Source organism: Paralichthys olivaceus, chromosome 24, assembly GCF_024713975.1.
Source record: "Paralichthys olivaceus isolate ysfri-2021 chromosome 24, ASM2471397v2, whole genome shotgun sequence".
Lineage (NCBI taxonomy): Eukaryota > Metazoa > Chordata > Actinopteri > Pleuronectiformes > Paralichthyidae > Paralichthys > Paralichthys olivaceus.
Window position 1 is genome coordinate 8,516,678 of NC_091116.1, and position 15,496 is coordinate 8,532,173.

A 15,496-nucleotide genomic window follows, 5' to 3' on the forward strand; every position below is an offset into this window, starting at 1 on the left:
CCAGAGTTGCCGCGCGGGCGTGGCTTGCTTCTGATTGGTCGACATCGCTGCACCGCGTGAAAGAGGCGCCCAATATGTTAATGGGCAACCTCCCCCAACATCACGTGAATGACTCTTTACGCCCCCCCCCCAATAAAATGCATGAGTTTCCTGCAACTTCGAGTTGAACTTTGATTATAAGAAGTTCTGATCTTTGTTTAAAATAAACCTCCTCACAAATTAAGTCAAAGAAGTTTCACTAAAGCTGTTTCAGTGACATCTGTTCTGGTCCTGCAAGAGTAAACTTTGGTAATAATTTCATTATTGACACAACTGACACCTTTTTCTCGGACTTTGTTTTCTACTGCAGAAATGATCGTTACCACGGTTACAGGATTGCTTTTCCTTTTATATATCATTAATCGGATTTCTTCACAAGTTACAAATATAAGTTCACCGACAAAATAAACCCCAATTCTTTGTATATTTATGAAAGAAATGGAACAGTACAACAAAACAAAACATTAAAACCTTAAACCTTAAGCTTTAAAGTGTTATATGAATTTGAAGTGAAACCCTTTTTCATTCTTTTTTTATTTCCCCATTATCCATTTATTCATTATTTATTCAGTTTGATATATAATTTCAATGTGACAATTTATGACCATCTTATCTTTCTCTTTCGATGCTGACTGACTATAATAACTTAAATTTGTTTAAAATAAATAAAAAGCATGATGTTTCCCTATTCTGTTGTTTTGCAATCTTCAAATTGCTTTTAATAGTTTCCTATTGTTATCCTTCATTGTTTCATGTCTAACTCGCATAGCATCTTGTTTGTAAAAGTGCTGCATAAATATTTTTTTTTTTATTCTCTCTCTTCTACTGTTTACATCTGAATGAAGGCTCAGTGAATGGAAGTCAAATCATTTGACATTAGTTATTACATTAGTTAACACAAGAGATCACATATGTGATATAACATAAATGTGTTTGATTTGGTTAAATAGATAGTTTAGAGATATGGTAGATTGGAGACAGAAACTACCTAGAGTGCCAAGGCCAAACAGTCCTATTATGAATCCACCAGATCCAGATTTCTATTTGATCTACACTAGTTCACACACTCATATCAGTCTCCTACACATGCCTATTTATTACATGAATTATTCTCTGTGAAACCATGAAAATGTTGGGAAACACATTCTCACAGAGAGAGAATAATAAAGTTCCTGGATCCACCAACTCTATACAGCCTGTCAAAGATCTCATTAACTAAGTCTTGCCTACTGTTAGATGAAAATGCTAACCACGAATCTGTACCCCAAACAGCCATCCTAATTTGTAAGTCTTCTACCCAATGTAATGCTGCCACAATCGCTACTATCTCCACTGATTAAACTGACAAATGGTCCAAGGTTCTACTGTTCACTTAAACTTTCAAGTCTTGTATGCAGAAACCAAAACTTGTTCCTATGTATTAGGATCTTTGGACCACATGACCACATGAAACTACTGAGGTAAACTACAATCAGAATGCTATTGGCTTACTGACAGTGTTGAGCATGTATATGTTTGTCATGTTCAATATTTGCTAATGGGCATTAAATACAACATGGCTGAGGCAAATGGGCATGGCATCCTCTAGGGACCATGAAAATTTCATGTCAGTCCATCCAGATCACCATCTGACAGATGTCCCCAGAGCCATGCTGCGAACAGGGTTAAAAACTGCTTTTTAGCATAACTGGACATTTAACTTTAACATTAAAATCTGCCATGTGTAGGATTTAGTGACATTAAGAGGTGAGATTGCACCTGAATACTCCAGCAAAGGTCAATACACATCATTATGTCCAACTAGCGTTATGATTCAGTGTGATATTTAATTACTATCAACGTCTGTGTGTTATTAACAACTGACTATCAAATCAAATTAGGAAAATGCAACATTTTGTCTTATATTTATTGTCCTTTGAATGCAGTAGCATATAAAAGAAGAAAGAGAAGTTGATCTTGGCTGTGGTGCCACAGATTTGACAGATGACACAGTCTGAGAAAAGTGCTAGAAGTGCAAAAAAAAAAATCTACTGCAACAGAAAAGGGACCTTTACATTCTGAAATCTAATCAATCAGTTGATTTTTGGGAAGGTAAAAAAAAAAAAAGAACAGGTAACAGGGAGTTATCTATTAATGCTTCTCGCTGTCATCGCCAACACTGTCGGCTCCAACCTCTTTGTAATCCTTCTCCAGAGCAGCCATGTCCTCTCTGGCCTCAGAGAACTCTCCCTCCTCCATTCCCTCTCCGACGTACCAGTGGACAAAGGCCCTCTTGGCGTACATGAGGTCAAACTTGTGGTCCAGTCGAGCCCAGGCCTCTGCGATGGCAGTGGTGTTGCTCAGCATGCACACAGCTCTCTGCACTTTGGCCAGGTCTCCACCAGGAACCACAGTGGGGGCCTGGTAGTTGATGCCCACCTTGAAGCCTGTGGGACACCAGTCCACAAACTGGATGGTGCGCTTGGTCTTGATGGTGGCGATGGCAGAGTTGACATCCTTAGGCACCACGTCTCCACGGTACAGGAGGCAGCAGGCCATGTACTTACCGTGACGAGGGTCGCACTTCACCATCTGGTTGGTTGGCTCGAAGCAGGCTTTTGTGATGTCGGCCACAGAGAGCTGCTCGTGATAGGCCTTCTCTGCAGAGATAACTGGGGCATAGGTGACCAGAGGGAAGTGGATACGAGGGTAAGGCACCAGGTTGGTCTGGAACTCAATCAGGTCGACATTCAGGGCACCGCTGAAGCGCAGGGAGGCGGTGATGGAAGAGGCAACCTGTCCCATCAGCCTGTTGAGGTTGGTGTAGGAGGGGCGTTCCATGTCGAGATTCCTTCGGCAGATGTCATAGATGGCCTCGTTGTCCACCAGAAAAGTGCAGCTGGAGTGCTCCAGGGTGGTATGGGTGGTCAGGATGGAGTTGTAGGGCTCAACAACAGCTGTGGACACCTGAGGAGCTGGATAGATGGAAAACTCCAGCTTGGACCTTTTATTGTACTCTTCAGAGAGACGCTCCATCAGCATAGAGGTGAAGCCGGAGCCAGTTCCTCCTCCAAAGGACCGGAAGATTAAGAAACCCTGGAGCCCTGTGCACTGTTCAGCCTGCAGGAAAACATGGATGTTAAAATGTTGTCGCTTGGATCAATGTGGTTTCTCAAGTGGAAAATCTGCACATCTAAAACTTGAAATGAGCTGACCAGTTTACGAGTCCTATCCATAACCTCTTCGATGACACTCTGTCCAGCAGTGTAGCGACCACGAGCAAAGTTATTTGCTGCATCCTCTCTACCTGTGATCAGCTGCCCAGGGTGGTAGAGCTGGCGGTACTTTCCACTTCGCACTTCATCTGAGGAGCAACAAGAAAAGCTCCTCCCATTTTTTAGTTATCAAATACTTAACAGTCATCTCTAGCTATTAAGATTTAAAGAAACTCAGTTGATTGACAGAAAAAAAGAGAGCATTTTTCATAATTTCAATAATGTTGGTTTGAAGTTGTTTACCAATGACTGTTGGCTCCAGGTCAACAAAAATAGTTCTGGGAACATGTTTTCCAGAAAAAGTCTCACTGAAGAAGGTGCTGAGGGAGTCATCTCTACCTCTACCATGCATGGTGCCGAGCATCTGACCGTCTGGCTGGATGCCATGCTCCAAACAGTAGAGCTCCCAACATGAATTTCCAATCTGGGTGCCGGCCTGGCCAATGTGAATGGAAATGCACTCACGCTGTAGAAACAAAACAGCGTTAAAGGTCAATCACCGGCTTAATCCCTGTTAGACAATGTAATTTAAAAGATTCTTCTTCTTCTTTTTTGCATGGTTTATTGGCAAGTGACAACCAACGCTAAACTGATGTGCTGCTGTATTTTTCTATCCCTTTTCATTTCTTCACATCCCCCCAAAATGTATTTAAATGAATGACATTGTACATTTCAAAATACTCACCATTTTTAAAGACACAAGTCCTCGTTCACCAGTTGACAGCTATGTCTCTTCAGTGTTCTATACAGTCCCATTCATGCCTACTGAAATACTTTGTATTTTAGGTGTAAAGAGAACTGTTTATATGACATTTTATTTACTTTAGATCAAAGGCGTTACCTTTACATTTTATATATATTTACTGTGAAGCCACTATTAATTTGATCACCATCCACACACCTCATTTTAACAAGTTTTTATTTTATTTAGAAATGTTTTTATCCCCTAAGTAACAGAGCAATGAAAAGGGGAAGAGAAGTACAGCACTAGATGGCAGCAATGCACCTTGAAGTTGGTTGCCACCCACCGATAAACCGAAAAAAGAAGAAGAACTTCTTTGGCGGGACACAATTGTCTGCCCAGCCCGCCCCCCTTGCCACAACATCAAAGGGCATCACCATCATCCACTGTGTGTTTAAAGGTTCGTTGTGTAGAATTTAGTGATATCTAGTGGTGAAGTTGCAAATTGCAGCTGAACACCCCTCACCTCACCCTCCCCTTCCAACATCAAAGAGAACCTGTGGTAGCTTCAGTTGTCATAAAAACCCAAAAGGTTTAGTTTGTCCAGTTTGGACGACTGTAATAAAACATGGCGACCTCAGTAGAGAGGACCTGCTCCAGATGTAGATATAAATTATTTAATCTAAAGGGCCCATTCTAGAGTAAAGAAAACAACAATTCATACAATTCAAATGAAACACACAAGTTAAAACATCACTAGGATTATTTTATATCCAATTTGTACCAATAGATGGCATTCACCTAAATCGTACACAGTGAACCTTTAAATATCATACTTCTTCCCCATTCGGTACTGTATCTCTTGTTACCCTTGATACTTCACATTTACATTCTGAGACGCAGTAACATTACAGAATATAACAGCTAATTTGGAGTTTCAATAAAGCATTAGAACCAAAAGAAACATCATAAGAGACGTAAAAAAATATCTGTAAAATGTGTTTTAATACGTTGGCGGATTACTGGAAATAAATAATTCAATTTCTGAATTGCACCTTGACACATAGTGTGGAATAATAAATCATTCAAGCACAGCATTATTCCACAACAGAAAATAAAGCACAAAAATTATAAAATATTTAGATAGAATTAACATCAATATGATTTAACAATTCAAAATTGTTAATATTATATAATCTTATTACATTTTTATATATGTGTGTTTATGCATCTTGGGGGGGGGTATCATTTGGTGTTTATTAATCTTATCTGAAAATAATCTCGGTGATAAAAAAGTTAAATGCAGTGCAACTTTATTGTCCCTGTATTGTCACATGTCCAACAATTACTCCATTCATCTACCAAAAAAATGTTGAAATCATTTCACATTTACATTTAAAAATTTAGCATTTACACATATATGTGAATAAAATAACAGCAATAATTTCCTCACTGGACTTAACAGTGGCACATTTTCATTTAGAATTCTACAGGTAAAGTATTGTAGGTATAATTATAAATATCTATAGTAAAACTGCACTTTGATAGAACTGAAAGTGAACTCACCCCAGCCATGTACAATATCAGAGCTAATTAAGCAGATACTTAATGGCCTCTTGAAACTGCTACAGCAAATAATATAATTTAGTTGTATTTATGTACATTATAAACATGTTTTGTTTTTAATAACTTACATAATGCACAGGTAAAAGGGAATCTATTAGGTACATTTCATATTAAAAAGGTCTGTGACAGTATGGCTTTGTGAATATACATTACAATATTGTCATCAGAAAAAGCAAGTGCAGTCAATTTAGACTGCCTTTCAGCATCTTTCTGTTTCAGTGTTACGTCACCTCAATGGTTCATTGAACTGCAGCGCACTATTGATTTTGATATGGAGACAAAAAAAAACAGTCGTCCAAAGCTAATATGAAAAATATGACTCTTTCTGCAGAAATTACAAGATGCTTAAAGACAGACTTTTACTGACTGTGTAGGCCACACTATAAAGCATAAGGAGTAGCCTCTACTTGCTAAGCAGCGTTTTAAGGGAGCGGGTGAGTGCGTTAGCGATGGCCGACATAGTACTGGAGTGGCGGACCAGGGCTTTAACGCTGTGCTCCCCTGGTGCTCCCACGGTGGCAGTCTCAGCCGCTTTGAGCAAACAGATGTAGTTCATAACAACCTCATCAACCTTCGCCACCACTTCTCTCTGCTGGTGTGGGGCAGAGACTCCGAGCCCCCTCACCAGACACATACAGGCTTCGCAGAGGCAGCAAAGCACCTGGAAGCTACAAGTCACAGCGAGCAGCATCTCCTCAGGACTGCTGTGGGCCTGTGCCATCCTACGGCATGCCCGGCCTAATTCCTTTGACTCTACAGAGAGGAGCTGCTTGTACTGGGAAACATCCTGGATTGGCATCTGGGGTCCGCGGTCGCAGCGACCCACGCTGGATCTCACCAGTGCGATGAGCTCACTGGCATCGCGGCGGACATCGGTGAAGCCAGATGGGAAGCCGTACATGCGGTCCTTGAGTGCGTTAATCCGTGCAAGACGGTCACTGAAGCTCATGTTATTCAGGACCTCTCCGTAGAGCTGCTCCCCAGCTGCGTCCAATGCTGAGCCACAGGGAAATATGGCTGCTGCAGCGGCACTGTCATGCTCCATATTACGGCTTCGTCTGGGCCTCTCCCACTCGATCTCATCCTCCTCGCCCTCACTCTTACGTTTGAAGAAACAGTAGCTAAAAGGCCCGTTGCATCTCCAGGGACTGGTGTCCAGTTTTTGAGAGCCCTTCATGTGTTTAGTGTCTTTCTGCAAAGGAAATGCCACAGATGCCCGTCTACTGTCTATCCTGCTGCCTGTAGACCAGCATGTGGTGTGGGAAGATACAGAACCTTGGGAATAGCTCTTGGAGAGCCGCTTCCTTGTTGGCCTCCGCTGGACTTTGGTCTCACCTTGCTGGGGCACAGATGGCAACAAGGGCTGCTGACTGCGGCTGCGGGTGGGCTTTTCAAACAGAACCTCCACACTCCCAGAGCTGGCAGTGACATTACTGGAGCTGCGCTTGAGCTCCCGGCCCCTTTGCAGGCTATTACTGAAGGTATCTGTCTGGGGAAGGGGTGTAGATATGGCCTGAATGTGATTCTGACTCTGCCGGGACTGAAGCAAATGGATGGAATCTTGCGTGAATGCTGAATTGCTGGAGCTAGTGTTGGCTTTAGATAAAGGAGGAGGCGGAGGTGGTGGCGGCGGAGGAGGTGGAGATTGTAGGTTGGGAGCTGGAGATGTAATGCAAGATCTGCTACTAGATGCCTGCCTGATAAAAGCTGATGGGTGTTCTCCCCTTCCTAGTGAGACACTGTTTAGGTCTGGGCGAGGATGAGGAGACTGACGCACGCCGTGTTTAGCCCTCTGGTCTGATTTTAACCAGTCCTCTGTGCTACAACCAGGTTGGCTTCTTGATCGAGGTGGGGGACGGCTAGTGGTACCCCCACCATTGTGGTTTCCACCTGCGATGAACCCCCCATCCTGGTTGATACAACCCTCGGACTTATACAGTGATAGGAAGTGTTCTGGGTCCATTTCACTCCGCTCTAGCTCATTCTCCAGGCCAGAAAAGGAGCTTCTTCTCTCGGCACTAGCTGGCCTGAATTCTAGATTGTCATTCAGCCTGTTAGCGTGCATCTCAGGACTCCTCTTGAGTTTGGCAGGAAGTGTGGCTGAATTATATGACCGCAGATTTTTATTAGCCAGTTGCATGGTGGCCGCGTTAGGGTTTGCCACATTGGGGTTAAGAAATGGGGATGATATGGAGGAAGGCATACATGGGCAGCGAGCAATGGTGTTCCCCCTGTTCTTAACCATTTCCACAAGCTGAGGGTTGCTAGTGATAAAGCGCCTGGTGTCCTTTTTCACTGCCCCACCCATGCCTGCACTGTGCAGCTTCCCTCCCTGATGCATCTGGCTGACTGTTAGATAGTTAATCAGTTGTCTGTAGGCCTCACTACCTTCTTTCTGGTTCAGCCCCTTAAAACAGGCCTGTTGTTTTGCATGCAGATCATTGTGGGACTTCTTGTTTCCAGTACCTGTGGTCTCTTTATGCTTTGATGGTGTGGCTGAGGAGGATCGGGCCTGTTCGGCCCCAGCGCCAGGGGAGTGAATATTTGGTAGCATTTTCCGAAGTAGGGCGGGGTCTGCATGGGGGTGGAGGTCTTTTCCCTGCGCGCTTTGAGCAGGGATGTTTTGTTTGCTATCTTCATAGTTCAGCACCCTGAGTAAGGAGGACGAGGAATTGGAAAGTGGGTGCCTTTGCAAATGGTGGTGCTTTGATTCAGTCGCACCGAGGCCAAGCGGTGAGTCAGTTGGGGTGGCGCAGGCACTGCTGTTTGTGCTGCCACCAGCATCCAGTGATGAGCACAGAGAACCCTGCAGTGAACTGTGGGCTTCTCCTTGCAAACTTGAAATCCTTTTTGCAAGGTGGTACTCGCACAACCGTGCAACACTCTGCTGTCTAGAAATTGGTTGATGGTCACTTTGTATATCAGATCCCTGGTTAGACCCCCCAGATCTGGATTTTTTGGTTGGAGAAATCAGTGATGCTACAACAAGATGTTCATCTTGCTCAACAGTCACAGCTCCATTGTCTGTACCACAGTCCCCCATGTTGACACCATCTAAGAGGCGATCTGAGGCAGAGGAAGGAGGGCGGGGAATTCTGGGATGGTCAGAGGGGAGGCTGTTTGCTCCAGGATTTTCTGCCAAAAAAGAATTTTGCCGTCCTTGACTTTCCCCTCTCTCGCAGAACGAAGTGCGCTGGTCCAAGTTGAGATGGCTGCGACTGAAGCCACTCTCTCCACGATGCCCTTCCCTTGTGCTGAAGGTGTTATATTTCCCACTGGAGTCTGCAGACTTCTTGTGATGCTTCCCTCCGGGTGTGGTGGAGCTTGGGCGCTGCAGAGTGGACGAGAGGTTAGTCTGGGACCTCACCACTAAGGTGTCTGGCCCTGATGATGTGGTGTCCAAATGGGGGCTCCGTCTTGGAGGAACTGCTGGAGGCTGAAGGTGCCTTGTTGGACTGAGAGGTTTCTTCTGCATTGTTCCTCCTGTCCTGGGTGAGATGGGGAATTCGGTTTTCTCCTCAAGCAAAGGTTGGTATCCCTCCCTTGTGGCCACAAGGAGACGCATGTGGCTCTCACTGAGCCTGTGAGAAGCCGCCAGCTCAGAGATTTCAGTCATCTCTGAGGAGTTGGTCTCATTTCCAGAATCTGAGGATGACCCTGGGCTGAAGCCTCGAGATGCAAAAACACCTAAAATATAGGAGACCAAAGTTAGCTATGGGTCAATCAACTAAAAATTCAATAATGTTTATTCATATTTGCAATTTACACATTGTAAAAATTGTTTTAATGAATGTGTTTTTTGACTTTGCTAACTTAAAGGGGGCAAAAGGTATTTTGGGGGATTTAGAAAAGGGTAAAAAACATCTCACAACAAGAACAGAAATAATCACATTTATAAAAAAATATTTTTGATGCTATATTTTCATAAAATCCAAATTTTTTGTGGTTTAAATCATCAAATGACAGAATCAAACTTTTTTCCCTGGGACACAGGATTTATTTCGGGTAAGTACGTTTGAGTAAGAAGGTGTGAAAACCAAAATGAGGGTGATAAAACACAAACCTGGGTTGTTACTGTTGGGTGGTGGCGGAGGAGGCCTCTGCTCAGAGACAGACAGAGCCTCCAGTGCCTGTAGAGTATTCACAACGGCATTCTCCAGCCTCGTCTCCCCTCCCCTGGACCCTTCCCCCTCTCCATGTGTTGGAACGGCGTCAATTAAAGATACCGGAATATCGTCATTGTCCCGCGTGCTTAGAGGCCTCCCCTCGGGTGCCGCATCCTCATCAGAACTGTCTCGAAAACCCTGTGGTGGGGCCGCGATTGCGAGGTTGAGCGTCTGCAGCAGCGTGTCATCCTCATCCTCGTCGACCCCACCGTCTCCCTCAGGAGGAGGGAGCGACGTCAGGTCGATGATGTCATCCGTAGAACCAGAAAGCGTGAGGAAGGTGGATTTCCCAGCTGCAATGGAGAGCCCTCCTCCTTGGTTACTGCAGTTATCATCTCCCCCTCCTCTGCCATCACCCACAGGTGTCCCCCCAGTGGAGTCTTCCTCACAGGAGGCATCATCGTCATCCTCTGCGTCATCCGTCGTGTCGCGATAAAACAGGTCTCTCAGCAGTGGCTCCTCACCGCCTTCCTCACTGATAATGTTACTATAGACATGTGTCAGACCACTAAACTGAAATGGCACTGTATCCTGTGACTGAAAGTCTGTGTTGTTGTGCAAGTATAGCGGCCGGTGCTCCGGTACCTCAGGGCTCTCCAGTAGTCTCTCATAGCCTAAGTTTTTAGACTTGTTCAAGGGTTGGTCCCCCCCGAATATAAACGACACTTTGGCACTCCGAGGTGAGTCTTGAGGTTTGTGTCTGGTGGCGGGGGGAAGTGGAGGGGGCAATGGACTTCTCCGTGTCCCAAGGTCTCTGTCGGGGTTTTGGGGTTCGTGAAAGTACGGGGAGATGCTGTTCTCTCTCTGCCCGTTGTCTGAATACGCCGAGTCTCGGTTGTAGACCTCTCCCTGGCCAGGTGATGGCTCATTTTCCCCCAGAGATGTGCTGTACGGCCACTCCAGCACACGATCATGACCTGCACACAGCGGGAACACAGGGTTTTATTACTTTATGTTTTTTTATATTTGATTATGATTACATTTTAAAGGATCTTTCCTTCACTAGACTTTTGAGAGCTCTTCTTCAAGACTGTGAAGTTTTGTGCTGCACTGTGAAACATAAATTTTTCGACCATCTCAATATAGCCTTGAGCTGCTCTCTTTTAAAACAGAGAGTTAATCAACTTCTCAATTTGTATAGTGGTGTCCTGCCACTTGTTTCCACAGTAGTCAAAGTGAAGAAATACATTCTCACCCCAATTGACATTTGTTTCAATAAAATATTTAAATACTTCTAAAATACCTTAAAATGTGTCTATTTTCTTGTGTATTTACTTTACATTTCTTGTGCAAGGCCTTGTCAAAACATGCCAGATAGTCATCTTCCCTTCTGACTTTTATTCTTTTAAAAAATTAAATAAGAGCAAAATAATGGATCTAAAAAAAACTTATATGATCCATCATTAATGGATATGAGGCATGTTAAAAGGCAATTTATAATAAAGATGAAATACATAGCAAGAGAGGTATATTTAAAAGTGATAGTTAAAGGTACAGTGTGTAGACTTTTGTGATATCTAGTGTTGAAATTGCATGTTGCAGCTAAACACCCCTCACCTCACCCTCTCCTTCCAAACATGAAAAAGAACATTTGGAACCTTCAGTTGTCATAAAAACTCAAAAGTTGTTTAGTTTTTCCAGTCAGTTGTATTTTTGTATTTATGAATAGTTGAACCTTTCTTTCAGGGACTAGGTTATTATTATAACATTTGAATATATACTATCTTGACCACAGACACAGTTAAAAATCACTCACTGGTGTCATCTCCTCCTGTGTTGTTGCAGTGGGCCATGCTGAAGATAGATCTCCTTGAGTCCACTAGGAGGCGATAGTAGCCTGCTGTGAGGCAGGCCAGGTTCATGGCATCACTTGACTCCATGATGAGTGTGATGGGCTGTAAAAAAAAGAAAGGGAAGAAGACAAGAGAGGAAAATCAACAGATGATAAAAATGGTCTCAGACTAAATTCAGTTTGTTGGTACAGAAAGAAACTCACCCTGACGTCCAGAACGTGCAGCTCCAGCCGGACGTTGACGTCGTCCTCCGTGAGGATCTCGATGCGGTTGACGTGGCTGAAGTCGGCCAGCAGGGCCACTAGGTTGGTGCGGGTGTTGATAACATGACTGATGCCGTATCGTGGGCCCACTAACAGCGTCACTTCTGTCTGTTTCTCCCCTTGCTACAGAAAGTAAATGTGAGCGTGTTAGACACCAGGCTGAAAGGTTTTAGCAGAGAGATTGACCAAACAGAAGTTTCTCTTCAGACCTTCATCATTTCTAAAACTAATGGCCTTACCAAAAGTATTGATTTGAACTCCCTCCCTCCGTACAGTCTGAGTTCACTGAGGTACCTCAGGTAATGCACCTTGGCCTGCAAAGCAGTCAGCTGCAGAGAGGAGTGAAGTGCATTAGTAAGCATCTGAAATGGAATCACTTCGAACCCAACAGAAGCATTTGTCTTCTAATGTCAGAATGTGACGCATTTCTCAAGCCATTTTGATCTGGACCACTGATTTTCCATTACATCCCATCATATAAATTAAATCTGCTCAAATTCTGAAGAGCTGGTCCACCGCAGAGCTCTTTATGTTTTCTTGCCTCAATGGTTTTTAAAAATCAAACAAGAAAAAACCTAGTGCATCTAAAGCTTCATGTATACAGTATATTCACAGGCTCAATGCAAAAGCAGTGACAATGACTTTATAACCATTTACAATATTTAGGCGACTTATATTGCACATTATATTTGCTGTGCATTCTCTTATGTCCCCTAAATTTGACAATACACCTAGTCGACAGTATAATCCACTGATATTTTACCTCACTATCTTTCTCAAAAACTAAAGGCCAATGGCCATGTCTGACCTCGCCTGCTGAAACTAGACATCCCCAATTAAAATATAATTTTGCTGCTATAAAATTCTCGCTCAGTCCTCTGCCCTTCCACAAAACCGAGCAAACAGCCTCATTTGATGAGGCTGAAGCGATAACTTCAAAAGCGTAATGAGAAAGCTGACTTGGAGCGCCGGCGACGTTGGTTCATCGGTGCTTCTCTGCCTTATTCCTCCCTAATGAATAGACGAGATATTAGCTGCCACTGTGAATACAAATGATTAACCTGCACATTCGTAATGCTCGGGCTCGGAGGGAAGAGATCAATATCTTTCAGGCATTTTATTACACACTTATATTAGCATATACACCAATGGAGTTCAGGCATGTTTACCCTCAGCTACATCCCATCATCCGCTGCGGAAAGGATGATTAGCTTTGACACAGAGCAGTTCTAATTTGCCTTGTGATGAGTGATGTTGTCCAAATAATCTGCTTCAGTGGCTGTTTCATTTCTCAAAGACATCATATCTAATAAATAACTTTGAGAATTTAATCTTGTAATGTTTTTCATTGGTAAACGGAGGACAGGGACAGCAAGTTCAGTCACATATCACCATCATTTTCTGTAATATTTATTTTTTCATTTATAATTTTTTTATTTTAATCATTGAAAGAGGGGTTTGCCTAATTTTAACACGATTTGCTGAAAAATATCAGATAGTTCAAGTGAAGCTCGGTCAGTGGCATCTGACTGTGAGTGAATATAAAGATCTTACCGAGCACGCAGTGTGAAAATGAACTTTGCTTGCTATTTGCATTATCATTCAAGGTCTGGCTCGAGGGTCGTAGGTTGACATGGGTGAGAACCCAGACAAGGTTGAGTGGGGCAGCGATGCTATTTTAAGGTATTGCGTCAGAAAACAAAGAGAGTGTGTTTTTGCGCATGTGTGTGTGTCAGAAGTTGATCAACAAGGGCAAAGAAAGACAAAAGAGAGCTGCTTACTTTTTTCCCTGGAGGCACGAGGTTCTGGTTGGTTTTGAGGATGTGTGTCAGAGCCTTCCTGATGTTTTTCTCCTTCATGGTGGACAGCACGGCAGGAGGCAGGAACACCGGCAGACCCCATTCTTTTCTGTTATGAGGAGATCGATTTACGTTTAAAGTGACTCTTCCACTGGACCTGGGACAAGCACTTAGAGTCAAAGGCTAGAAATGATGTGTTCACTCTCTTAAAGCTGTCAGTACTGGAACCGAAGTCTGAGTCTAACTTTCAAGAGGAGAATTGCTCTGTGGAAAGTGCACGCACAGAATAGGAGCTTATTTATGGAGGTGTATTAGTAGAAGAAAATAAAAAATAAAATAGAGTACTTGAATATTAATTTGTTTTTGTATATTTTGTGTTTTTGATTTTTATACTTTATTTATATGGAGAAAGAAAATTGAAAACAACAATTCATCTTTCTCTGATTATTCTCTCTTATTACTGAAGGTGCGGCTCCAGGCAGTTTAAAATCACACTTCATGTTATTGGCTACAAAAAACCGCCACTAAGTTCACACACACTTACTGGATGTATTTGAGTGAGACCTTCTGGCTCTGTCTGGTCGTCATGGTGAGGATGTACATCTGCAGTGCAGCCAATCGCAGCGCGGCATCGTACTTCAGCTCGGGGCCGAACCTCTCCAAGACCACGTCGTTACAACTCTACAGAGAAGCAGGTCGAAAAAGTCACACGAGTGCCCTCGAAGAAATCATGTCTTTGGGCTTGTGAAATGAGTTTGGTCTCTTTTTAGACCGATGAATCTCCACTAAGTCCAAGTAAGTTCTTCACGTTGGCGGCTTGAGATTCGTTTAAAGAGAAACAGGGTCCACTCTCTGATGAATTACTCAGAAGCACTAAACGGTGACTCTGACAAGAAGAGATGATTCGCTTTCCTTCTCTCAGGCGGTTTCACTTGACTAATTATCAAAGAATCTAATGGGGAAGTCATTTTCTTTTTTACCAGGGCAGGATAGGGTTTATTTAAGGGCTTTATTTGCACATGAGGGTTTGTCTTGAAAGGATTCATTTAAATATAATCAGAAGTCAGATCCAAACTGCACCCCCCCTTAAAGATAATTTATCTACCTAATATGTATTGTTTAATAAAGTATAAAGCAGCTTTAAGATTTTGCTCACCTGCACGTAGAGGTATTCAAACGCCACAGCGTCTCTCCGGAGCAGCTCGACTGGGTCCCGCGGCATGAAGCTGATCCTAAAGAAACACTTCATCTTGTCAGAGCCGTACCTTTGGGTCACCTGGGGTCGCAGAGGCAGGAGAGAGCAAAAAAACACTTTACTACTTTATATTAAAAAAAACAGAGGGTCACAATGTCTTTACATTATTCAAGGTTATTGTCATTCCAATAAGGTGCATGCTGCAACATAAAGAATGTTCGTAGCAGTAAAAGCAGTAGGTATGGTAGTAGTGGCCATAGTGGTACGGGTGGTAATAGAAGCATTAACAGGATTAGGTGTAAGATCCGTGAGATTAACATTGGCTCAGTGCAAGAAGTAGCAGTATTAGGAGTATTAGTAGGTGTCATGTATTGGTAATAGTATTACTAGTTATTGTAGTAATGTGACAGTGAGATAGAGGGTGGAGGTATTCATTAGGCAGATAGGGCTGAATGCAAAGGAGTGGAATTATGGAAAGTGTAGGATTCAGTGAATTTGGAGGCTGATGCTCAAGGACTGTAAAATCTATAATGCACCAATATGCACCGAAGTTAATGGCTGGATGGTGCATGGTGTTCTCAGGGATGAACCCATTGAATTTTAGTGCAGCTCTGGGCAAAGGAAGTTTATGAAATACTTTCTGTGGCATTTTTGTCAGTTCCTTAAATAACTACTTCCT

At 43.2% G+C, this 15,496-nt stretch overlaps 2 protein-coding genes across 9 annotated transcripts in view; both read right to left on the bottom strand.

Moving 5' to 3' along the window:
- Nucleotides 1-1,931: 1,931 nt before the first annotated feature.
- On the bottom strand, nucleotides 1,932-4,121 carry tuba8l2 (tubulin, alpha 8 like 2). 2 transcript variants are annotated; one of them, XM_020102078.2, is made up of 4 exons: nucleotides 3,979-4,121; nucleotides 3,537-3,759; nucleotides 3,234-3,382; nucleotides 1,932-3,138 (listed from the first exon to the last, which is right to left on the bottom strand). In XM_020102078.2, exons 1-4 carry the CDS (start codon nucleotides 3,979-3,981, stop codon nucleotides 2,170-2,172), a joined length of 1,344 nt encoding a protein of 447 aa, XP_019957637.2. In that variant the 5' UTR covers nucleotides 3,982-4,121; the 3' UTR covers nucleotides 1,932-2,169. The 2 variants fall into 2 exon arrangements, with proteins under 2 accessions (XP_019957637.2, XP_069376561.1); XM_069520460.1 differs by lacking the exon at nucleotides 3,979-4,121 and having other exon boundaries at nucleotides 3,234-3,402; nucleotides 3,537-3,653.
- Nucleotides 4,122-4,198: 77 nt separating this feature from the next.
- The window catches only part of LOC109638877 (FERM and PDZ domain-containing protein 4-like), a 54,265-nt gene continuing 42,967 nt past the window's right edge, over nucleotides 4,199-15,496 (bottom strand). For all 7 annotated transcript variants that reach the window (XM_069520457.1, XM_069520455.1, XM_069520456.1 and 4 more), the window contains exons 9-16: nucleotides 14,779-14,898; nucleotides 14,167-14,303; nucleotides 13,605-13,731; nucleotides 12,063-12,152; nucleotides 11,764-11,946; nucleotides 11,524-11,662; nucleotides 9,665-10,684; nucleotides 4,199-9,288 (exon numbers count right to left, since the gene is read on the bottom strand). In XM_069520457.1, coding sequence (XP_069376558.1) covers nucleotides 6,005-9,288; nucleotides 9,665-10,684; nucleotides 11,524-11,662; nucleotides 11,764-11,946; nucleotides 12,063-12,152; nucleotides 13,605-13,731; nucleotides 14,167-14,303; nucleotides 14,779-14,898 — 5,100 coding nt within the window. In that variant the 3' untranslated portion in view covers nucleotides 4,199-6,004. The remainder of the gene's footprint in view (nucleotides 9,289-9,664; nucleotides 10,685-11,523; nucleotides 11,663-11,763; nucleotides 11,947-12,062; nucleotides 12,153-13,604; nucleotides 13,732-14,166; nucleotides 14,304-14,778; nucleotides 14,899-15,496) is intronic.

Excerpts from the sequence above, each read along its gene's own strand:
- tuba8l2 (XM_020102078.2), bottom strand. Across the intron at positions 3,383-3,536 it reads CCTGGAGCCAACAGTCATTG|ATGAAGTGCGAAGTGGAAAG; the intron begins GTAAACAACTTC and ends GTTGCTCCTCAG. Across the intron at positions 3,139-3,233 it reads TGGATAGGACTCGTAAACTG|GCTGAACAGTGCACAGGGCT; the intron begins GTCAGCTCATTT and ends GTTTTCCTGCAG.